General features: G+C 35.7%; 1 protein-coding gene across 4 annotated transcripts in view; it reads right to left on the reverse strand.

The window, feature by feature from the left end:
- NLGN4X (neuroligin 4 X-linked) overlaps positions 1 to 26,459 on the reverse strand; it is a 189,659-nt gene that overhangs the window by 116,868 nt on the left and 46,332 nt on the right. For all 4 annotated transcript variants that reach the window (XM_054188404.1, XM_054188401.1, XM_054188403.1 and 1 more), the window contains one exon: positions 16,354 to 17,198. In XM_054188404.1, the coding sequence (XP_054044379.1) occupies positions 16,354 to 16,825 (472 nt within the window). In that variant the 5' untranslated portion in view covers positions 16,826 to 17,198. The remainder of the gene's footprint in view (positions 1 to 16,353; positions 17,199 to 26,459) is intronic.

Raw genomic sequence — 26,459 nt, forward strand, 5'->3', positions numbered from 1 at the left:
GATGGGTAGCCGAAGAACATAAGTACGACTGTAGTGAGACAGATCAAAGGATAGAGTTTCTTTCTTACAGTGATACTTGAAGCAGTAAAATGACACTTGCATTTTATTTTCAAATACTTATTTCCAGTTACTTATAGGCTTGTGCTTGAAGAAACTGAGGTAAAAAAAATAAACAAAGAACTACTAAGCTAATTAATATTAACTAAGGAAGTACTGAGTTTCGTAAGAGCATAAATTTGTATACCTTTATCAATCCAGTGAAATCTCAAGCATACAAGCTGATACCAAAACCTCCAGTGAATGCAGTGCTGTAATTGTGCAATAAGTAAGCAAGCAACTACAAGTGATGATGCAAAAATCTTGATAACTTGCTGTTGGTTTTTTGTTTTATCTTTAAACAGGAACTTCCATCTGGAGAGTTACAAACAGTGAAGAGAAGGATGAAGGAACTCTTTACGAGGGAGTGTAGTGGTAGGACAAGGGGTAATGGTTTTAAACTGAAAGATAATAGATTTACATTAGATATTAGTAAGGAATTCTTTACTGTGAGGGTGGTGAGACACTGGAACAGGTTGCCCAGGGAAGTTATGGATGCCCCATCCCTGGAAGTGTTCAAGGGCAGGCTGGATGGGGCTTTGAGCAGCCTGGTCTGGTGGGAGGTGTCCCTGCCCAGGGCAGGGAGGTTGAAACTGGGTGATCTTTAAGGTCCCTTCCAATCCAAACCATTCTAGGATTCTATATGATTCTATGAATAGGTGGCTACAGATGTGCAACAGATAGGCAGGCAGCCATTGTGTGCAAGAAAGTACAGCACTATTATTTTCAAATGCTCCAACCAGAAATACTGGAAATGAAACTAATGAATTGAGGAAAAAGAAGTCCACAATATAGCAAAGGTGTAACAAAAAGCTTTTTAAAGCTCCAGGAACTACTGATGTTTCTATAATAAAGTTCATATGATGTACCAATGAAGGAAAACAATCAAACAAAAGAAATGGCTAGAGTACATCCTGGGTAGTATCACAACTGAAGAAGAACGAGAATGAAAAATTCAAGTGGCAGAATATGCAAGACGCTTAAGACTGCAGAACATGAGAAGTTTCTAATCACCCAGGCAATACATGTTCATTAATAACTGCAAAATTAATACATTCAAATGCATATGTAAATAGATTCCCTTGAATTACTCAGATTTCACGAATCAAAGTAATTATGATGTTCTCTGAGATGGAAATCTCTCATCAGCCCTCAGAAGGGATCAGGTCGCACCTTCAACTAAAACATTTTGTCTCAGATTACTAAAGAATGGGTTAGATAAGAATAAATTTAGCAAAAGTAATAAATTTTATTTATATGTGTGTGTGTGTATACAAACACACATATGTATATATACACACTTGGGATATATTAGATACTCAGAATTTGTTTATGTAAAAACCCATTTTACCTTTTCTTGAAACTAATACATTTAACCTAATATAAAAATATGCCTGGACCTCATTTCCACTTATTGCAGGATAATTAAACTTTTAAAGTATGACGCAAATTCTTTACAAGTCAATGTTGTCCTATCATACAGCTGGCTCCAAAACTAGTCTCTGTGCAGGTAAAACCCTGAGAAGACATCTCAACACAACCATACAATACATTAGGACTTTTCTAGAAAACATAAATACACCTGTGACTAAACAAAGAACGGCTTTTGGCCTACACTAAAAGATGAAAGAACTACCAAACATGCCTATTCAGACCTGTGAATAGAAGTCCAAAAGGAGAAAATAAAAAGCTAAGGGGTTGTTGTAGAAATGTACCTTATTTGCAAAGGAAGTATAGATATACTAAAGGGAGCATAGCCAAGAAATAGTGAAGATGTTCTGCTATTTAGGGAAAAAAAAAAAAAGAAAAAAAAAAGAAAAAAGTGGGAAAGGTCATAATGAATTGTCTGTATCCCATCATAACATTTTTTAACTATTTATCCTTTGGTACCTTTACTATTATTTCTGGAAAAATGCAGGTTTTCTTTACCACTTCAGATCTACTTTGCCATGGCCCAGTCTCACCAGAAAGGAAGAATAATGCCCTCTTTGTACTCTTTGGTTGGTAGAAATTTGGGCCAGGCCTTCCCAGTGACTGTAATAATTACTGCCTTTTTTGGTGGTTGCTGTTGCTTCCTCCTTCAGCAGCCTTGTCTAGCAAGTCAGTCAGTCGTGCTCAGTGAGGTCCAAACTAGGGAAATGTATTGTCATGGTCATTTGCTAACTGTTCACAGTTCCCCAATTTGCTAGAGCTTTGTATTGCTCTCCAAAGGTACTCGACTTTCTCCACCGTTAAGCCCGAGTATTTAACTTGGGCACACTGAGTGACTCAGCTGCTATCAGATATTCCTTTAATGGGTGTTCTGACAGCATGCTGGGCAAGATACAACCTATCGCCTGCTGAACTTCAGAAAACAAATACAGTGCTTATATGTTATCCAAAAGAGCATACAGCTCCCCTGTAAAATCCTAAGGGCTGTGCTCACTAGAAGTTCTCCTTTGAGGGGAGAAATGAGAGGTCTACCATCTTCCTTAATCTAATTTCCTTCAAGCTAAAGACCTTACAGACCACTTCAGAGAATAAAGGAACACTTTAGTTTTCTTTACTCATTTCTGTGGCCAGCAACTTTACTTATGAAGTGTAACTTCTCATTAAAAGTGTAGAGTTTGTCCTTAGCTCTCTTATTTGAGAGCTATGCCATGCTCTTACGCAGTAGGGAGTACTGAAGTGTAATGTAAATTGCCAGAGTATACAGGTAATTTTGCAGGAAATATCAATCAAATATGGAAGTAATTTTCAGTAATTATCAGGCAAATAGTTTAGTGTTTTTTCATTGTTCATGAAAAATCCACAAGAGTGTATGTACTTTCTGGGCTATAGGCAAGCCAACATATTTTTGGAAAACAATACATAAGGCTCTTAAAACTATTTCTTCATAAGCTTCAGTAACTATCATAGGCTATATATGAGTGGCATTGAGGCTGCAGAAGTATGTCACTCTCTGTGTTGTTAAAAAAATTGCTAAGAAATGCTGGTCTCAAAATTTCCACAAAGAATATGGCAAATCACAGGTACAACCTATCTGTGATTTCCAAATGACCAAATTATTATTACTGACAAGAAAACAGAAAAATTTGTTAATTCACTTAATTAATACATCATATGAGGATGGGAGGAATCACCCTTGTTTTATGCTGATGAACATACAGGGTGCTAGCCCTTGCTGTTTTATTCTGTTTCAACTGAACCCATTACCTTCAGATATGACTAGGATAAAGTTGCCAATTACATATTCATATGTCATCTTGATTACTAGAGCTGACACATGTTTAAATTCTCAGGGTATGAATCATTACCATTATAACACATTAGATAAACTGTGGCTGTTCATAGTATGTGTACCTTAAACTCACAATAAACATATGACGAAATGTTTAAGTATCCTTCATTAATGCTTTTTGCATATAGGTTAAAAGTCAAGGCATTTATAATACATTAAAAATGTGCACGTAGTCAACTCATGTAGCTATCTCTTATAGTGCAACAGCCCAACTGTGTCTGAACTCTTTTCAGTCATTCTTAGTTGTGGGGAGACAGAACAACGCGCCTACCAGTAAAGAGGGAAAAATCCACCATGGAACCATTCAGACTTGGAAATCAAACTATGGTTAGCTAACTGATCAGACAAAGCGAGATAGGGCATATACAATCAAATGCTGTACTAAGGAAGTGGGAACTAGGGAAAGGTATGATACTTTCTAGTAATAACGACGTCTTGGGTTATGTAAAAAACCACTGTTTTCTAGTTCTACACAAAGTAAGTGTGTTGCGTGCAAAAAGAATACAGTGTCTTTGAAGAATTAAGCTCTAAAACCAAAAGTAGTTGGTTCCTCCCTGTAAGGGTTGTTTAACGGCCAGAAGAAAGTGAAAATAGTCAGCATGGGTTAGGGTCTTTGGACTACAGTCTTAGCTGACTGAAAAGGGCATTAAACAAGGTCCATGCATAAATAACATATCTGGTGGTCCCAAAGTGCTGCACCCAGCATACATGTACATATCACATTAGGTCCAGTCTCAGGAGCGTGTTTATAGGTCACGCGAAGTATTCATTTCAAAATGATCTACCAGGGTTATGCCAACTAGGTCGTAGCCAGCTGGCAGATCTGCTAGAGCAAACACTTTATATTTTACTCAGGAGTAATTTCTTTATTAGTTGAGAGATAATGAAGAAAATTAAAGGACTCACAGAACCATTCCAAGCTATTACGTTGCATCTGCAAACAGCATACTTTCTTCCAAAATCCATTTCTGACTTCATGCTTTTGGTAAGCTTTATGAGAGAAACCTATGCGTCACATAATAGTAACAGCTTTTTTTCATTCATCAGTAATTTACCTGATTCCTTCTGAGTTTAAATACATTATACTGGCAGTTTATATGCCTTATCCGGCCACAAAGTTTTTCCCATCTTTCAGTATTTGAATGCCTTAGGATCCTCTTCTGGCATAAGTCTTATTTACTGTATGTCTTCTATCTCTTGGAAGAATTATATCTGCCATCTCATTTCTGACTCTGCTTTCTGGAGATTGAGAGTAAAGAATTAAATGTAAACTTTGATAGCGAGGCTTCACTCTTCAATCAGTAAATACGTCAGATCATCTTTTAGATGCCCTAGTTTTAAACCTCTTTACTGAATTCTTTAAAATCTTCATGGTACAATGGCTCCACAATCTATTGCCCTTTTGACCTTCCAGAGTTTTGCGTAGAGGTTACAATACAATGGAATGATATGCAAAGTGTTGCCAATAAACGTGTCACAGAGGGGAATAAGTAGAAAAAAATTACGCACACAAATAAAAGTAAGAATGTAGTCTTTTAGGTTGTAAGTATATAGGAAGTAACTTGAGCCTCTTGTCACCCAGAGGCATTTCCTTCTTGCAGTTGTTTCTAACCCCAAACAGAGAAAATCAATATGATCCTCATTTTCTAAATGGACAACCATAGCACAACAGCAGCAGATAGTTTCTTTCTGTTAGAAATGCCCTCAGACCACTTCAGTCCCAAAGGACCTAAGCAATACAATTCTTTTGGTAGATCAAAAAAAAAAAAAAAAAGGAACAAAAACCCAAGCAATTTTGCTTCACATCTCTGTATTAAACAAGAAATCTGTAAAAAATCTCTACAAGAAGTTGAGAAACTGGAAGGTAAATTATTAGGCATTTGTGGTTCCAACTAATGCCCACAAAAGAAACAGAAAAGTTACAAAACAAAACAAAACAAAAAGGTTATTTGTGGTAAAACAACATGTTCCATGTTCACTATGTACCTCATGAAAACAAACACACTTTAAACTAGCTCCACTTATAATGGAGAAATAACTGTTTTATCAACAGGTTTTAGGAAATAACGGTGACTATCTTATCATTTCTGTTGAGGCAAAGCAGGAAAAAGATCACAAGAGAAAAAAAACTAATACAGACAAGCAAATCCAAAAGCTATTAATTTGGATTTTGAAAGAAGTCAGTTAATAATCCCAACACTAAGCCATCCTGGTTTACTGTATTAGATATGCAGAACAAGCATGGTAAAATAGCATGCATTTAGAAGTTTGATACAATATTAAGAAATAACACATCCAGAAGCAGCACTCACAAAATGGCTTAAACTATTAATTTCATAATATTTTTAAAACCTGATACATGCTTGTACCTTCTAAACTTATCATTGTTTACTAAGTACTTCAATTATTTAAGAATAATAGAAAATTATCTTCAGTATTACAGGCCACACTTTCAAAGGTGCTAAAAGATGAAAAAATTTTTTTCACTGGCTCCCTAGATGCTCAGCCATTTAGGCCACTATATGCATTTAGAGAATGGACACTTTCAATAACTGAACGTTATCCCCTCTCTTGAATCTTGCTATCCCAAATACTTGCTGGGCATATTTATACAATGGGGTGTGGGATGAGCATTTCATGATGACAACCAAAATGCAAGCAAGAGCTGTTCAGCTAAAAATGAAAAATGAAAACAACAACAACAAACAGCAACAACCAAATTAAAGAAAACCCTAATGCACCACCGTAGAGTACATTAGGATCCTCATGTACTACCCTACACTAGCTATGCTTGCCAGGCATATCTGAGTGGCCCACTGAAGGAATTTCATACACAAGGGCTAAGACATGAGAGAGAAACAGGCTTTCTCTCTTCACCTGATCCGTTCACACCCACTGCACAGCTAATTTTCTGGTCCACATATCTGATAGCTGTCTCCCTTCCAAAATTTATTTGAGAGCAGTAGTTGATGTTTCCTCACCTTTTGCTACTTCTTGTGTGTAACTTTCATTAAAAAAAAAAAAATAATATAAGGATATCGGGATAACACCTTTTGTGGAAATAGAAACAGAGGCTCCAACTATTTTATGGTATACACTTTTCAAGTGAGCAAAGGTACTCACTTATAATGTGCGCAAAGAGACAGTGACAAAAGCCAGTGGCAACAAGCAGTTGCAAGGAATAGTAATACTGAATAAAGAGAAAAGAAATATGGCTGGAACATCCCTCAGCGGTTTGTTATGAAAATGGCTACAGTTAAGAATAAAAGTTTACCTATTGTTCCATGTACTATGGTTTAGTTCCAGGAATAATACTGAAGATTTTATAGATAATCCTTTGATAATGCAAATAAAGAATAAATGATGCAGTGTGGTTTTTAGAAACTTTTCCCATTTTTTAAATTCACCTTACTGCATTTATTTGTATTCAGTTCTTTCTTCAACCTGTTTTCATTAAAATATTCGCACTGAGAGACTGTCATACTATGCTGCTCTCTTCTGTACAATGTCTGTGTCATTTTTTTGACTTAAATACATTTTGAGGTAATTGTTAGTGACAAATCATAGCATTTATTCCATACGGATGGTTTTACACACTATCACCGTAAACATCTGATTTGATCCGACTCCCAAGGCCCCACCCTAGTCATCAATTGCAACTCAGCCTATTGCACCTATTCCCTGAAGGCAGCACAAGGTCTATTGTTTAAGTACAGTGAGTCCTGATGATAAGAGGATCTCAAAGCAGCAAGATCACAAACATACTAGTCCTTTTGAATCAGATAGGTTATGCCTGCAAGCAAGATATTTTGGAGGGGAGACCCTCCAAAATTTGATTAATTTGGCATTTTGGTTGACTTAATATAGTTGAGTTGTACTGTTAGTTCCAATGTGATGATAACAAAAACTCTGTACTGTCAGTGAGGATGAAACTTCAGCATGCTTAACATTTTTTTCTCAGTGAAATAAGAGCATGCAAAATGCATTTGGCATTTTCCATGATTCAGCTGTTTAACTGTAATACAGAAAATGGACAGTCAATGGCGTAATTGAAAAAAAAAAATCTGCCTCTGTCTAAGTTGAGGTTATAAATTAGAAGAAAAAAATTATTCCTTTTTATGTAGGAATGTTTCCACTAACTCGCCATAACTGAACAGATCAGATTCTCTACTTTGGAATCAATTCTGCCACCAAATGCCTTGCAAGAATTTCAAACCAGGTATTATTATTTGTTACTCAATTACAAATTGGGGCATTCTCACTATGCTTCTCATCTAAACCTTTATTATTCTATAATAATTTAGTTTCATGTAAGTTTGCCAGTGTAAGTGCATATTTTGCTTGGTTAGGTTTTATTCCATATACAAATTCCTCAACCCACAAAAATAGAACCAAAACTTGAAATGTTATTAATTTTCAGCTTGGGAAAGATAGGTAGGATCCTTTCCTATCTGTTTAAAGGGCATAAACCAGCTCCTGTTTGTATGTTTTACTACTGTATTCACCAGCATCATTTGCGGCGCTCTCGATGTCGAGAGATAGAAAAAATTAGTTTGCTGGTAACTTGTGCTCCCTCTTCTGGCTGAATAAAGCATGAAGAGCAAGCGAAGGCATGTCTATTGGGGCAGTGTTACAAATGCAGAATTATTATTTGAAATTTCCTAGCCACACTAAAAATACCACATAAAAGATAATTTGATTCTAATTTATTTGTAAGAGGTTGAAATGCATATATTTGGACTGGGTTTTCATTTGTCCTACTGCATATTTACTAAATCTGACAATGTATCCATGATTTCCAGCTATGATTACTTGTAAACATTACCAGTGATTAATCGGATAGTCATTTGAGTCAGCACAAAGTAATTTCTCTCCATTAGATTAAATATGTCACACCCTGTCAATTAAAAACCCATTTAACACCAACCCAGCAATAATAAGCATTTTGGAACGAGGCACCAGAAATACTATTTGTGACTAAAATTCCCTATATAGAGAGTAGAAATTTGGCTTAACATTGCAAGTAAATTTATTCTTCACTATAAGTTTGCCTACAGCAAGAACTGTAAAAGACAAATTTTCCTTTTATTACAACATTTCTGTAATGGATTTTTAACACATCAGCACCAGATAGCTGTAAGCATTACTTCATTTTACGGTTTTGTAATAATTATTTCTTATTTTTTGTCTCTTTGGGTACCAGGAGCAACGTCCAGATTAAAAAAGCCCTGAACCCTAACAATATAAGTTCGTTCATATTCCTTCAGATGATGATAATATCACAAACACAAATGAAATATGCTATCATTAACATTCTCTTTTTTAATTCTTTTTTCTATTTGGATAACAACTAATACATTCAACTAATACTACCACAAAATGTAAGCATATGTAATCGATTATATGCCATTCTGAGAATTTTATCTGGCATCATAAGCAAGAAGCACTGATGTAAAGATTTGAATGCTGGAGATATTCTTTCACTTTAAAAAGGATGACAAACCAAAGTACTGTGCAAAAAGCTATTATGTTCAGAAGAAATTTCTGTCTTCATTTCAGTTGCAAACAATTTTTTCAGGAATTCTGAGGAGCAAATGATGAGCATTTGCTTTATTTCAAATTTGTGTTAATTTATTTTGTAAATACCTAAACATTTCTAGAACAAAATTGCAAATTTGCCTGATTCATACACTACCTATGACTATCACATTGATGTGGGAACAATTCCTTTAAGTATTTCCACAGATGTGGACTGATTTATGAGCCTTGTGAGTTAGTTGAGCTACTCAGCAAGTGGCGGTTTTGTCTGAAGCTGCGATTAATGTACTAAGTGAGGGAAACTGAACCAAATTTGAAAGAAAAGTTAACTTCCAAAACTTTCTGAGCTTTGCAAAAAATACATGAAGGAAGATCAATGAGATCACAAAGCCTTAATAGGAAATCAAAGCTGATAAAAATGGTACAGCAATGACGCTGCTGAGATCTAAGCAGATTCCACATTATTCGCTACTCAGAAGTCTGCCAAGGACCCACCGTGCTGCCCTAGGACAGAGACATTGCATCAGTGCTACTAAGTGTCATGTTGATTTGTGTTTTGTCAGAAAGCAAGACGACACATAGTACAAAGCAGTAGCATGCAAAGACATGATTTACAGGAGTGCAGAGGAAAACTACATTTAAAAACAAACAAACAAACAAACAAAAAACACCAAAAAAGCACCAAAAACCAAAACACACCAAAAAAACCCCCAAAACACCCTGAAGAGACAAGCAGGGCAGAATGAAGTAAAATTGCGTATCTGATCTGTCTCATGACCCACATGACTAAAGACTGTTTCTTTTGTGTCACTGAGCCAAATGGCACAGCCTCTGCAACTCCAAAGGCATTGTTCTTTGACGAAAAGGATGATAAAATTTGTCTTTGAGGAAGAAACATTAATTAATTATGTTTTAAAGAACATTCTCCCCCTCTTCTAGCAGGTTTTTCAATGATGAGACTCTAGGAAATCTGTGCCAAAAATCCTATTCAGATTAGACAATGTCATATTGAATGCTGAGTCTTCTTCCTAGGCTCCACTGCATAGACATTCCTGAAAAGGCCATTTGGGTGCAATCCTGTAAAGTGCCTGTGGAATAGGCAACTCCCGGAGGGAAGAGCAGCATTTTGAAATCAGCAACTAAATCTGAATTTAGCTCTAAGGATTTAAGAACTTTATTTCATCTAGATTAGAGTCCTGTGCTTTGGTGTCAGAAGGTATTTGTGACTGTTAAAAGCAAGAATGTGAAATAAGGGCCTGGATTATCCACAGCTTTATCCTGGTAGGCAGAGGATAGTCAGACATATGCCTTCTTCTTTCTCACAGATGCTGCAATGTTTCTAGATTAGGAGGAGGGGATATATTGGACCCCAACAGTGAAAGAATTGGCTTGAGGTGCTCTGACACAGTGGGGAGTTTACCTTTCACAATGGAGAGCGATTTTGTCTCTGATGCTAAAAATCTTATGTTTATGTTCAACTGGGATTATAAGCAATAATTCCAATGTTATCATTTCATATTGTAATTGTTATGTACTATTAATCCCTTTCACTTTGGAAAGCAATACAAGCTTTTTACAAAAGGATATGTCTCATTGTGTATAATTTTTGTACAGTATAAGCTGAAATGCATTTAAATAACAAGAGAAATTTAATAATGAATTTTTATTTTTCCAAAGAAAACAAAGAATTGACTGAAAGGGTGGAGGTTAAAAATAAACCAGTCGTTGACAAAAACTGTGACAATCTTGAAACTGAGAACAAACTCTTGTTATTTTCTGTTTTGTCTCAGAAAAACATTACTTGTGATATGAAACTGTTCAAACATTATCATCTATTAAAAAAACCCCACTCCTAAATGTTTTTTTAAAACAGATTTAAAATATTTTTTAAAAAATATAACTAAATTTAATTAATTTGCTTTTAAAAATACTTCAGAAAACAGAAGTAAAACTCTATGTTTCTATACCAATTACACATATTGTAATTGACTTTAAGAAACACATAATAAGGATTTTGAGGAAGAATCAGCACTATAAATATGTAAACAAGAGATACTGGATTCTTAATTTCTTGAAACTATATATTTAAATCCTGGATTTGATTTCTTAAGTAGCTACTTAAATTTACAAAAGCAGTGAAGAAATGGTAGAACAATTGCAATTTTGAGATTACCTGATAAATACGAGATATGCATCTACTGACACTTGAAACTATATACAGCTTAGGAGAATTGACTGTACAGAATTTCAGTTTATTTGGAAAATAACAGTTACTATTACTATTATCACCTACTAATAATTCAACAAAAATAATTTTGTACAATATTGTACTTATCTTGTACACTATGTCACTATTTTGATGTATGGACCCTTATTTCTCATAATAATAAAGAATCCATTGAATAGCTTACATATTTTTAATTCCATGCCATCAAATAATTGTAAAGATGGCACTCACCTTTCTACTATCTTTTTCTCCCCCCCCCAAAAAAAAATAAAATTATCAGTTAAGTTTTATCAGTATAATTTTGATGAAAAGACTTTTTTCAAGTTAAACAGATGCTGCAATTCAACTGCCATGTCAAAGAGAAAGCTGCAAACACGGAGTTATATCCTAAACAGATATTTGACTAATCTGAAAAAGTGGCACAGTATGCAAGCCATAGAAATCACCTAAGGCACATCTTCTTTATCAGCTTTGTTCAAGTTTTTCATTTGTTCATTTCTTAGTCAAATAGACACAGAGTCTAAAGATAAAGTTACCTCTCTTTCTCATCACTGCCCCAAGAATAAACACTGTTGAATCTCTTTGCTCTTGCCCAAGACTTTTGTCTTCCTGGTAGCCCACAGTTAAATATACCACTAATGCTGGAGAATGTTCTCAGTTTCCCTAATCTAATGAAAAAATTATGACCTACCTGTTCAGCCTTAGTAAGTTTTACAGCCTACCACCTTTGGTTGTCACATCAGCTGTATTTATTGTGATGTAAATGACACAAGAGGTCACAGAGCACTTTTAGTGAGCAAACCTCTGAAGATGCTAAAAACTTCGTTAGTTAATCCCTAACTGATATCTAGTGGTTGAGTAGCTACCCACTTGTGTAAAATGTACCCTTTATCCATGCTCCAAAATAAGTCAAGTGTATATGCTTACTATTGATCATGCAAAGACAACAAAAAGTCATCTTTTTTATTTTACTTTCTGTTTTGATCTGAACAGAGCAGGTTTTAAACAAACAAAAAAAGATTTGTTCATGGTGTGGTTTTTTTTTGTTGTTGTTTGCTTGTTTTATCTTGCCTTGCTATTAATACAGTTTTGAAGTTTATCATGAAAGAAATCCAAATTAATGGTCTTTTCTGTTTGTTTTTTATTATATTTTTTTTCCCAGTTATGATAGGAGTTAGCAATCTCCTTCAGCATCCACAGATTCAAACGATAAAGGCCAGGGATTAAGAACAGCCGATTAACAGTCTGTGTCCTCTTCAATCTAGCATTTCCACTGTAGATAAACCCATATTCAGACTGAAGTTATAATAAACAGACTGTCCTCAATATCATTTCCCTAGATGACCTCCTCAAAACTGACATTCAAGTATTCTTGTGGAAAATTACAGTTTACAGTAACTGGAAAAGCAGACAAGACAATATATACCCACACAAGTGATTCTGAAGATCAAGCCAAATGTTTAGAAAGCAATTTGGATAAAATGATAATTTTACTATAAATATTTTGTTTCAGTTCTGAGTAATTTCTTATGATTATAGGTTTGACATATAAAATAAAAACAGTTTGCTAAATTTTATCTTTATTGCTTGTACTTTGTATCTTTAAAATAACTGCATTATTATTTACTCTTCTTATGACCACAAAAAAAACCCTCAATGGATTTTAGTGGTTGCAATTCTTTCCCTTCCAAAGGAAAAGGAAAACAAATATTGAAATTCTCCAGTTACCCTAGATTCTCTTAAACATAAGTGTTACTCTAAGGAATGTGTCAGTAGAAACCATTTGTCCAGCGATCAACAGCAAAAGAATAAAAATCCACGTGGACGGAGTTGCAGAAATATTCTGTTAGGTATGTATTTTGCTTTCTATCACGAATAATATTTTCACCTAAAATAAAAAAAAAAAGGCTCCTAAACTCAAAGATACTTTTTGCTTTGTAAGAATATTTTAACATGGAAAATTCTGTCAGGATTCTGCTGCTATTTTACATTTACAAAATCCATTTACATTTACAAATCCAGAATCTTATGGGTCAAAAGAAACACTATGATTAATACGGTTATAAACTGTGTAATGGGGCATTTAATTTCTTTACTTAGACGCTCCGACTAAGGAACTATGTAATTTCATGATATTTAATTTCAGTGTACTTCTTCAGACAAAAGCAGCAACACTTCAAACTTTTTTATTTTAAATAACTAATCTTATCTACCCAGTTAAAGTGACTGTATTCCACTCTTATTTCCATTAGTTTATACCGGCAGAACTCCAGTGAAGCAATTCTGAAATCAGATGAATGCATGTGTGCATTTATTATTCAATTCTTTATTCAAGGTACATCATCAAAATTTGGTTGCCTTTGACCAACCCATGCAAGTGATAAGAAACAGATCATGCTATATAGTAGAAAAAAAAAACAAAACCAAACCAAAACAAAAACCCACAACAAAATAAAAAACCCCAAACATGAATTGCATTTTGATTAGTTATTCTCTAAAATTGGTTTGATGTCAGCACTGCATGTGAACACAGTTATTTCACTAGAGTTGTTCATCAATTCATTTCACCAAAGTTTAAAAAAAAAAAAAAAAGGCATAAAATGATTCAGATTAAGTTTCATAGTCAGAACATTAATTAGGTTTGGATGATTCCGTGCACATTTTTTCCAGACACAAAACAGTTTCAAAGCTCTTTTAAATAAATATGTACTTGAGAAAGAACTGAAAATGTGAATTTAACTCAAAGTAACTCACTCTGAGATCTTGCTTCAAAAACTAATTTCACGGTTCGTCTCCATAACAACGTAGCTTATTTTTGCCAACTAAGACTCATATAATGAAACATAATGTCTTTAATCAGATTGTATGGACTACTATTTAAGGCTATTTATGTTTAGTATGATTTGGAAACACACTAATTCTTAGGACATGTGATTTGTAGGTCAGTTCTCTTTAACCATCTTTATGAGCAGAAGGTTGCATACTTTCCTCACAAAAAAAAGCCACACTAAGTTATATTTAACTAGTGATGAGATATACAGCATACAATTAAAACATCATGTACTGCATTGATTCATTTTTAAGTTTCTCATTCCCCCTTAGAACCTATTAAAAATGCTTGTCATATTGTAAGGGAACAATCTTGCCTTCAGCTCATCACTGACACCAAACCTTGTCTCTCATTATTCAGCTACATACTCTTTTATGCATGGGTTTATATTTTGAAGAGGATATGTAAAAGAAAATAGATTCCATTTACAAACTGTTTAGTGTAAAAAAAGTAATCTAAAACCAGGAGGAAGAGTAAGATACACTTTTTGCAGAATTAAGTGGACAAAAAGGTCTACAACAGGTAAAATTAAATTTATCAGTATTTTCTATTTTTAATCTAACAGTAAATGCCATTAGCTATTACATGCAAGATGAGGAATTTTGCAGGTTATTAGTCATTCATCACACGGTATTTTATTATTATCCATTTGATAACAAATATTCTTTTCCTATACATTTGTATATATTTTTTCATGTCTAATCTCCTGTCTTCCTTAATTGATGGATGAAACTTCCTATTACTAAATTGGAGGAATATATGAATTTATCAACACTGGGCATTAAAATAAGACTGACTTAGCAGAACTGATATTCCTTCAGTGAGAACAAATAAAATCTTAACCTGAAATGCTTTCTTAGGGCAAGTTTACCCTAGTGACTAATTAAAAGCTGCAGGATAAAATCCAGAACATAAACAAATTTGGGAAAAAAATATCTATGTTATTATCCAAGGAGTGAGATGCAGTGCAATGAGTCTGGAAGAGGGAAAAAACTGAGCGGAAAGATCCGCTCCTTCATTTACGTGCATGTGCACGCACACATGCATGCACGCGCACACACACACACACACACACGCATGCGAGCACACAGAGCCCCCATATGCACAGCTTTTCTTTTTACTTAAGCAGCTTGGTAGTATTTATGTTTGCAAAGCTCCCAGTATTCCCAAACCTTACCCCTTTATTTTTAGCTTTCAAGTTTTTGCTTCAGCTGATGAGAACAGGAAAAGAAGGTGGTATGTTTATTGCTGGCAAACAGCTTGGAAATTCTGAGTAAAGAAGCCAATCAAGGCAGAAGGATTATAATAATCAAAGTACAAAATTTGCATATTTAGAGTATGGTTACTGAGAAATAACAATGCCTTGGTTATGCAAATCAAACCCTCAGCTTAAGCAAAGGGATTTGCATATCTGGGAGAAATCCGTCACGTTATGCATCGGTAACTACATTCTAAGTGGTTGAAAGAACTGGCTTTTAGCAGAATATTAAATATAATTGCCAGTAGAATTTTTTATTTCCTTGTGATAGAGAATAAACTTAACTCATTTGGGGCCTGATGAAAACAGGTCGTCTTGTCTGTAGGAAGCAATACCATTGAGAACAAAAAAAGATACACTCAGCATGCCAGAAAGCTAGAATCTTTAAGACTGAGGTCATGAAAATGTTCAGAGTTGTGTGCTACCAATTGTGTTCATCCTTTTTGTTTATAGAAGGTAATTTAAAGTAGCTCTCTTGAGAAAGGGTTGCAGAAAACAGATGAAAGTTTAAGGCCACCTGTTCAGCTCTGTGTGATAAAGTCATGTTTAAAATCATTTTAAATTTAGCAAATGAAGAAAAATAACTTGGACTGCAAAGTTTCATAGGTAAAAAGCCTGGGAAAAAAATGCAGACTGAACTTCCATAACAATTTTCCATTCTCTATTAAAATCAAGCACAGTTAGCAGCAGGCTCAGAGGTATTATAATAAAACTAAAGAAAAAAATAATTGGGGAAATGTTCCTTTAAAAACTAGTATGTGGCAGTATTTGTACCATTCATGCATGGGAAAATAAATGCGTGGCTTCCGGTTAATCTTTATTTCCCCCCTCCTCTCTTGTGAATGATGCTCAGCTGTAGTTCAGATAAAAACTTAAGATTGGCTTACACACCTTGACCACTGCCTGCAAAGAAAATTGTGGTTTGGTGTTACACTGAAACATGAGAGAGAATTCATGCAAGCGTGTTCAATCTACAAAGTACTACTTATAATGTGTGTTCAGAGGCATGATCCGTTTCCAAAGATAAAACCTGGAGGAAACTGAGCAAGTTGCTTTAAAGACCTGGCTACTACTCCTGTGCAGAACTGGTGAGTGCACTGCAGTGTGGTCCTTAGAGTACTTACCATCCTCTGTGGGCACATAGATATTCAAATACAGACAGTCTTCATTTTGATCTTGAACATATGTCACCACAGTATCCAGATTGGCTGTAAACCAGACTGGCAGCATGTCGTTGAGCAGTGACCTCTCATCCAGGTACTGCGGGCAGACGGCGGCAAACTGTGTGGCGTTGCGGACACCCGTCCAAGAAGACGGTGGCTCTGGGGGCTGAAATCGCCTTTCTCCAGTTGGAGGAGAGGCATAAGGAACACCCAGGTACTGCTCCACTGGACCAAGGATCTCATTAGGCAAAGGTGTTCTTAAGCCACGTATTTTGCCATAATTTGTGGTAACAACTGGATATTGTGCTTGGCCATCGATGAGAGTAAATCTTATAGCCAGTGCAGTTATCCACAGGAGGAAGTTAGAATTCAACATGACACACACTGGGGTGAAGATCAAAGGCAGCCATAGGAGTCCCATTGGTTTCGACATTATTTAAATCAACATCAGCAGGGCTCTTTTTTCCACAGCCAGGAGAAAATTAATAAGTCAAGGAAAACAAAAACTAGTAAAGTAAAAAAGTAGTCAAAGAGAGATGAAGTGAGGGAAACGTCACCTTGTTCAGGCAGCGAAAAACCAAAAGCTGATGTGTGGTAGGTGCCTCAGCTGACTGGCCGTAGACAAATCCCAATGTCAGAAGAAACAAGGCAGTGTTTGCCCCTAAGGCCCATCCCAGATTTCAGTGTTGGCTTAATCCTGGCAATGCACAGCACTTCCCAGCAAATAGTGTGGGGACAGATCCGCAGTTATTCCACTTTCCCAGTGAAATGGCTCCTTCCAGTGAAGTCCAGCCCACTCAGTCAGCCTGTGGCCGAGAGAAAACAAGCAATTCAAATCAACAGACACATTCATATTGGCATAAATCTAAAAAAAACCAAAAACAAAACAAAACAAAAAAAAACCCAACAACAAGCCAAAGAAGACCCACAAATGTTTTATAACTTCAGACACCATGGTTAGTTATGTTTCCAAAGACATAAGGTAAGAGAGCAGAGATTTGAAGCCACAAGCTTGTCAGAGGTTATACCGCAAACCAAATATTTCTGCTTCTGTATATGCTTCCAAACCACAGCCTAAATATTGCTGCTTTCAGGAAACTATCATATTTAAGTGCTGCTCCAGGGAATTTTCTGCCCCAAATAAACAGCCTCTCCTTCTTAAGCATATTTGCATTCCCATAGGAAACATTCATTAAATGTTTTGCTGCATGGGATAATCTCTCTTTGTTGTGATATGACTTCTATACAGTATTTTTCACAGGTATGCTTACTCTTCTGTATGACAACCTAATCTACCTCCATCTAATTCAGAAATTCCAGTTAATGTAATAGCATCACATTAGTTCAAATCAAGTGTGAGAAGTTAGTCAAAATTAGATACAAAGTTATTAGTTTTCATATCTGTTTTCTTCATTCTATGTCTGACAAACAGAAGCAATGGAAAATTAAAAGAAAAAAAAAAGCATGATACAGTCTCTCAAAAGTCAGATTTTGATCTACATAGTGTTACAACTATGCAACGTTACCTTCTTGCATGCTCCTACTTTTAATTTATAGACAGAAGGCAATGCATACAATAATTCTGTTACTATTTAATGAAATACAAGTCATATATATGTGCAACCATTACAAGTAGTATAAATAAATTCAAATTACAAATAACCCCAACCAAAACAAGCCATCAAAAAAACCCACCAAAAAACCCCAAAATAACCACAGGAGACACCTATGCTGATTCTTTTAGACAAGAAAAGTATTCGAAAGAAAGATATTTTATTCTTTCAAAACCCCTGGAATTCTTCAATGACTTAATCTCAGCACTCGTACCACAAACTTTTAGAAACACCTGAACACCAGAGGTCAGAAAAATATCAGATACATATTATCTATGGTGAACCAAAATTTATATGGACATTTTCACTGGTAGATAATAGGCTCAGATGCTGCCTCTGAAGGACTTGCAATCTAAGCATAATTTCTGAAGGATGAATCAGTAACAGCTCTAAGTGTCGTGTCCCCAAAGGCACCACCATGGCCATCAGTCCCTGCCTGAGCTATGCCGCAGGAAGCCGCGTGCCCAGACCAATCTCCAGCCTGGATCCTGCACTGACTGGGTCCCCAGGTTGACCTTGGACCTGACTCCTCATCCTGCCTGGCCTGACAATTGTTGGGTGATGGCAGGGTCCTGTCCTTGTCCCCAGCCCAGCCTTGATGGGCTGCTTTAGGAGAATGCCCCATCAGCATCAGCAATGCAGTGCCCACAGCTCCTGGCTCATCCTCCCTCTTGGGAAGCCCCACTGGCTTCTCCCTACTACTCAGAGTGGTCAGCCAGCTACCGGTCATCCGAAATTCCTTCTCAAGCCCTGCCTTCCCTTCTGATTTCTGCTACTGTCTTTAACAATGTAAGTCAGCAGCAGGCAACTGATTTTGGGTAGTGGTCCCTCATGCTTTCTCCCATCCTGACTTTGGTACACCTTTCTGACTAAGCAGCACAAAGCAGATTTTCCGGTCGTACCCAACGCAGGATTTAGTCTGTTGCCAGGGAGGAGCAACAGATCCTGTTCCCTTGATATCCACACTCCACAAGTTTGTAATAACATTATGAGAAAAAGAAATGTGGAATAAAGCACTGAGAAAATTGACAAGGTGGAAGGAATGACAGTGATCCAGACGATGAAAAACAGATAGAGAAAAAAAAACTTGTCTGGGCAAACAGCAAATGAAAACAAGAGGAAACAAAACAAGAAAAGAAAATGGGAAGGACAAATAAACAAGAGTGAACATATTACGAGCATGGATAGAATGAAAAATGACAACATGAAGGAAAGTGGAAATCCTCAACTGATACATATCCTAGAGACAATAGACAACTGTAGAAAATGTGACTTAATAAATAATATTTATCCATACTAATTACAGGGTGTCTTTGGATCAAATATCTGGTTATATGCTGTTATTTTGAGCAGGGTGAAAGGACAGGAAAAGGGAAACATTAATTATTGACCTGGAACTGAATTTGCTATCTGATTCCTTATCTGAAACCCAACAAAAGTTAGCTTTGTGGGTATTAAATACACTCATACAACTTGTTTTATTTTCTCCTGTACCTTAACAGGAGCATACACAGAATTTGCATTTCTGATTCATGCACATATAAACATTTAGATTTTAAGGAACTTAAATCCATAAGGAAACAAAGCGTTGGCTAACACACAGAATATAGCCAGCTCGCTCAGCCCCACTGTCTGACCTATAACAGACCTGCAGCCTTTGCCAACCAGTGTGAAAACATAAACAGCAGAGAGTGGCAAATGCATTAACATCGGCAAGGCAGATATCATAAAAGAGCAATTCTAAAATGATAAGTTAGAATAAAACCACTATTTATTGTAACATGGTTATTAAAAGTCATTGTTGTTAGCCAGTTAAAAGGAAACAGAAGCAATCAAAGCTTTTACTAATTTCTTATTAAACAGATCTCTTCAAAAAGTTTACATGAGTAATAAATTATGTATACAATACATTATGTATACGATAAGCCTATAAACAGAAGTCTCACGAAGAAAATTATTTTGCAAAGACAATATTAGGCAGAAAATACACCATTTCTCAGTTTATTGGCTTATTACTAGAGAAATTACCATTTTCATAATGTTAGTTTCACACATGAAATATATACACATTCATACACAGAGAAAGAATTTTCAGTAAGAAAATCAAGAGATAAGGAAGAATGCACGCTAGCTATACATTCATGAACTAGTTGATTTTGCTGTGTGCATCATCAAAAAGCCTGGAAGATGTAAACAGTCACAGATTGCGAGATTAATCTTAAATAGAAAACTGTATGCATTTTAGAATGTTTTTAGATATTATACCAAAACCAGTTTGATGCACATCTATATGTATCCAGTCAGCTATTTAATACACCTTTGCGTACTGAGCCTACAGAAAGAAATGCACTTATCATGTCTTTGTTACCACTAAGAGTGTCATATTTTTCCATACTTTTTTTTTTCTCCTTCAAGCGTTAGAAAAATGTGTACAAACTCGCTTGCAAAAAGTTTCTAGTTGGATGCATCACCCACTCAAACAATCAAAACCAATCAATCCAAATCAAAATATTCAGTTTAAAATTGCAACTTCTGGCAACACAACACGGAAAGAGAAGTCGAAGATCCAAAATGACATACATTCATACACGACTTCTTTATTGGCAGAGGAGTATAATTTGAGGCTAACAAGACATTTATGGCCTTTGAAGTAAATGCAGATTGAAGTTAACATGGATGTGCATCTACTAGAAACGCTGCTTGTACTCAATTATAAATCTGTGCCCCAAGCCACACTTAGAGATGCTTAAGTAGCCTATGAATCAGGCCTTCAGGGCTAACCTGATGGTTTCCAGGATCTGCAATTAGCACTTTTTTAACTTGAGACAATAAGTATGTCAGTAGCTCTGTACCTACTTGGGAAATGTGAAACATGACTCTTTGCTCCAGGGTAGAAAAGCAAACTCTAAAGTGATTTCAAGTTTTTTTTGACGTGCTTGTCCAGGTCAGGGGCAGTCACAAGAAAACCAAACACAAATATAAATTCTATGAGCACTGGAGAATGAGATCTGCGCACATTTCCTAGGGTTTCTCAGGCTTTATCTAAACTAACTGGTGCAGTGCTTTCAGTCGCTGACCACCTTCAGTCTTTCTTCCTCCCTTCTGCCAAATTCCCTGAGGCACGGTTTTTCATATGTACATAGGTCGCATCTCAATACAGAATCAGGGTTAAACACCCAGACTCCCCTCTTTAGACATGTGCTCTGAAAGCATACAGTCGGCTTGATTAGCTGAACCCTAAGAGTCATTGGCTAGTCACCAGAACAAAAATAACAAATAATGTAATCCGTAGAATTTCAGATTCTCCTCATAGTGATATCTTGTACATTATTTAATGCATTTCACAGAATATGGGGATTTCATAAGTATTTCCTTTACCAAGAACACGAATTGTGGCTTTTCTTCTTTGCTTTCACTCCCTCCCCTTGAAAGATATAATTTTGAAAGTTATGAAATAAAGTGGGTTTATGGTGGTTTGTATTTGTTTCGGGGTTTTTTTGCGTGTGTGTGTGGTGAATTTTTTGGGGAGGATTGTTGTTTTTTTTTTTAAATAAAAGTAGTTTAAAAATATCCTATTTCAAACATACATAAAACTCTATAATAGACAAATGTGGTGGGAGGATACTGTAAATGAGAACTACCCAAGGCATTTGGGTACCCAAGGCATATTTGTGAATATGCCTACAGTATTAAATTTAGCAATACATTTATATAATTTGGAATTTTAGCAGAAAACTAATAACAGCTGTTTTCTGTAACTCTACCTCAAATTCAGCACTGCAACCTCTTAATCGTCACTGTATTCAAAGTATCTGCTCAATAACAAAAGAACAGTTCTTCCAAATACCAGTAAATGCATACTGGTTCTGTCTACCATCTTTCAAATAATAATAATTAAAAAAAAGAAGTTATAATTTCTTTAGGGTTTTTTTTTCCCCTAGTTTCTAGGACTATTTTCTTGATACATTGAAATGAGCAAAGCTTCATTCTTCCTCATGCGACATAAAGTTATTCCGAAAAGCCAAACAAAGTCATAGTGAACAACACAAAGCCACATCAATCATGAACTAGTGTGCAGTTTCTGGACTGGATTACTTAGAAGGTTTATGGGAAGATTATTAACTGAAATTGGCCAATCATATATATTTTTAAATCTCAGAACTGTAACTATAGCAATTTCTGACTTCAAATTAACATGCAGCAGAGTCTTATGAGAAATTATTTTTCCTAATAGAAGCTATATGTTTATTTTTTGGGGGGTTTGTATGCATTTTCCCACTAAGGATAGATTTTAACAATGAATTATTAATTATTAAACAAACAAACAAACAAAACCACTGCAAAACCCAACCAAATCCAGATTTACAATAACCCTAACTTAGCATTATAAAATTCACTAGTGATGAGTATCTGAACTAAATATCTACATTAGTAATGAATTAACCAAGTTATATGCCAGTATGATTCCTGTGGTAGTACATCGCTGTTCAGTCACAACAATTCAGTGGGTAATAGAGATCAGAGGGGCTTTTAGGGATTCAGAATACTATCATTTCTCTTTTATATAACAATCTACTGTATCTCCTATTAATTCGCAGTTAATATGATCTTGAAGATTTAAAGATTAGAAATGAAAATAAAATATCAGTGGTACAAAGTTAAGAATTATGATGTACCCCTTCTTAAAGTGAAAATAAATGCCAACTATACAAACATCACTATGGACCTTGAAGCTGGTCTTAGATCTATGCTTAGAAATAACTGGAAGACACAGGTAGATCACTTATTTTTTTTTTTTTCCAATATGGAAATAAAGGCTGAAAAACAATACAAATTATATACAAGCATTAAATTAACCAGTTGTTTTTTGTTTTTTTGTTATTTTTTTTCAAATAACACCCTCCTATGAATTTCTACAGCAAGTCTCTCAGATAGGCTTGGACAATGTCAGGAAATCCCTCAGGTTAGAAACTACAATTACTATTTACTTTTCAGAAAATGGACAAACATCTATTTCATATCATTGTTCCTTGCCTGCAGCTACCACTCTTATTCTGAATTTCTAAGTCTCATACACTATGAAAAAGAAAGATGGGATTATAAGAAAAGGCTGTGTGATCCCTACATTGTTTTAAAAACTGCAATTCTCTCAATAATGAAAACAGTTTGAAAAGCAAGCAGAGGGAAAGAAAAAACATGATCATTACTCCTTTTCAAAAAAAAAAAAAAAACACAAAGAAATACACTTAAGCATTCCATAAAAAGTCAGGTGTTTGGATCTAATTATAAAAAGCTGTTGTTGAAAAATCATAGATATGATTTCCCTTATTTTTTTTCCTGTATTTAAAATGATAAAAAACCATTATGGCTAGAAGGACCCAAGACTCATTGGAAGTACTCAGTTAAGACAGTTGCACTTCTATCACTGACTTTCGAACTCTAACTTCAACTGGTATTGCATGTAAGAAACATGGAAAAAATTCAGTGTTTAGACAATTTTCATGACACTTCCTGCTTCTTGAGATAAATTGAAGACTGCAAATAAATATGAGGTGTCAATATTAGGAGGGGAAAAAATGGCATAAACTGTTTACAAACATAAACTTTAAATTACTAATTATCCCAAAAATCCAAGTGTGTTCCACACATATCAAAATTTGACCATTCGTGGTATGAATTTAAGCATCCTACAACTGAAGGGACACTGTAGCCATTCAAATGTCAGAACCTCGAATGCAAGGGGGGTCATGACATACTCTCAGATAATAAAGCAACAGTTAAGTTTAATTGCAAGGTAGTGTGCCAGGGCACTAAGTTGTTTTGTTCAGAAAGAGCCCAATGCCTAAAATATGACCATGGACGACGATCACAAGACACATTTATTTGTTTGATAGTCTTTGTCTAATTGTGGCTGCAAAGTCTTAAGAAAATATTGTTCTTCAAGTACATATTTTAGGGAAGTGTACAAAAAATAGCACCGGTACAGTCTAGCACAACTGCTGACTTAATTTCCAGCTTTTACTTCTGATATGACCTTGTAAAAGAAATGTAACACACTCTGGGTCTCTCTTTATTTCTTTTCTGCACCTTTGTTTTCTTGAATTCAGATGTGTTACTCCAAAGGAAAAGGTTATGATCTGAAAGAGGATGTTCAGCCCAGAGTTTCTGTAAGGCGAAAGCTCCTGTAGAGTAAAATTTCTTCTGCCTGGTGTTAAAAAATCATTTATGGATATAAAAATAAGAAAACACGCATACAAAGATCACCTGTTTATACATTTTTTTTAGGTTTGCAGAATAGACCTTTATAATTTGAATAAACCTACAAAATATCAAAGTTCATTACCTATTACCACTGCAAGATATAAAAATAAACATTTCTAACATGGAATGGGTCTAACTGCTCTCCAGTAAGAAATGTCAATTGACTAAAAAGCAAAATTCTTAAGGGACTCTATCAGGTCTTGTCTAAATATTAAACAGGGAAACTCACAGGTCTCATTCCTCTCTTTCTCTCTTCACCATTAAGCCTATGTGTGTGCCCTCCTCAAGGATGGAAGAAACTGAAACTCTTGTCTGAACCAACTGAGAAACTGTCTTAGGGACTGATTGTTAGGCAATTCGATCTCTTGAGGCTATTTAATGACTAGAATTTGATATCTTCCTGTTGTCATTCCAGTCTAAGAAGAGGAAACATTACAAATGTTACAATAACTAAAGACAGGGTGGGAAAAGCAATTTGAATTATCTGGGCATGTAGTCTCCCCACGCCAATATATTATATGGCTAAAAAAAACCCAGTTGCTGCTCTATTATACAAATTCCCAGAACTGAATTACACACCAGACACAGGCAGGACATTTTCATTGCATTATCTAGTTCAGTTATCAGGTGGCAATACTGCCTTCATTCACATGATAATGTCACAATTATGCACTCATCCTGGAAATGGGAGAGTTGAGTGACTACCCTCATTAACCTGAAGAAGTCTAAACCCACATCTCCCATCTTTCAAGTTACAAACATTAGATTTCAAATAAGGCTGGGATGGTTATGAAGACTGTGTGAAGCATTGTCAATCCTAAACCGAAACACTTTTTCTCTGAGATTCTCACCCCCGACTATGAGAAAACTGTAACATTGCAGCCACATAAAGTTAAAACTCCCCTGGGCAGGTATTCTCACTTTCAAGCAAGCCTCATGCAGTTTGTAGGAGAATCATTTCATGAAGTACCATTTGGGACTGTGGATTATCTTTACTACGCTATCACATCATCAAACTTTTTACAATTTACTCTTCGCCTTAAATTTTCTTTCTTTGCTAGAAAGTGGAGAACGTCACCAACAGAAGGGAAGAATGCCCTCCAACTTCTGTTCCTGTGCTGTTCTCCTCCTAACTCAGTGGGCTTTCTCCTGCTAAATGCTGGCTTGAGCCCCCTATATTTAAGAGAAGAGAGAGCTTGTCTCAGCAAGACAAGTCTCCACAAAATGTTATGAAGGATGACATCACCAGAATCACTCACTAGATCTTAGCAGACAATAACAAGGCAACACTACTATGTGGCCTGCTGCCTACTGCCTTCATCTTTCCTGACCAAACACTGCCTAGAAGACAGACCACGTCATATACTCTGCTTACTGTCCTGTCTGTGCTGAATTCATAATGAAGTGTGAAATTCTTAACTTTCTAGTTGACATAAGCACTGAGAGTTGTGACTTATATACTGTGGATCCTTAAAAGCTAAGCAGAATATTACTATACAGAAGTCTCATTATGCATCCAGATCTTAGTCTGTTTATAGGCCAGTGCAGTAAGCACTGGAATTTAGGTCGAAGCAGTAAACTAAATAGGACTAGAGCATGGGCTCCAGCACTGTCCTGACACAGTATTCATACCTTCCAGCCAATGTACAGGCATGACGAGGGAACAGGACAGGCTGGAGGTTCTCCTCAACAGACTGTACAAATAAGGCAAATTTTTTTTTTTTTTTTTTTTTTTTAGGTAAGAAAGACTTTCACTATAGACGTGCAATCTATGCTATGCTATGTGGTCTTAGGGACAGAGAGCAGGGCCTGGAACACTTTATTTACTTAGAAACATAGCCTCATGTGCAGAACTAGACATGTATTTCCTTCCCACTGACAAATGCCTCAAGTCCAAAGTTGACTGTACCTGCTTTAATACAGTATACATTCTTTGCTTAAATATGGAAAATTAGGAAAAAAATAGAGGTTATATTCCCACAGAAAATTAATTAAATACAGCTGTCATTTTACATCCAATATGTTGACAAACCTGTAATATGAGAGGATGTACACCACAATAAGAACAACAGCAAAAGTGGGATTAATTTGTAAAACAACAATAAAAACTGAGTAAATATTAAGCAGAATCCAGTAACAAAATCTAGAAACCTAAGAAACAGACTTCTGAAATGCCATTCCTTTGGAAATGCA

This window comes from Rissa tridactyla, chromosome 1 (assembly GCF_028500815.1).
Source record: "Rissa tridactyla isolate bRisTri1 chromosome 1, bRisTri1.patW.cur.20221130, whole genome shotgun sequence".
Taxonomy (NCBI): domain Eukaryota; kingdom Metazoa; phylum Chordata; class Aves; order Charadriiformes; family Laridae; genus Rissa; species Rissa tridactyla.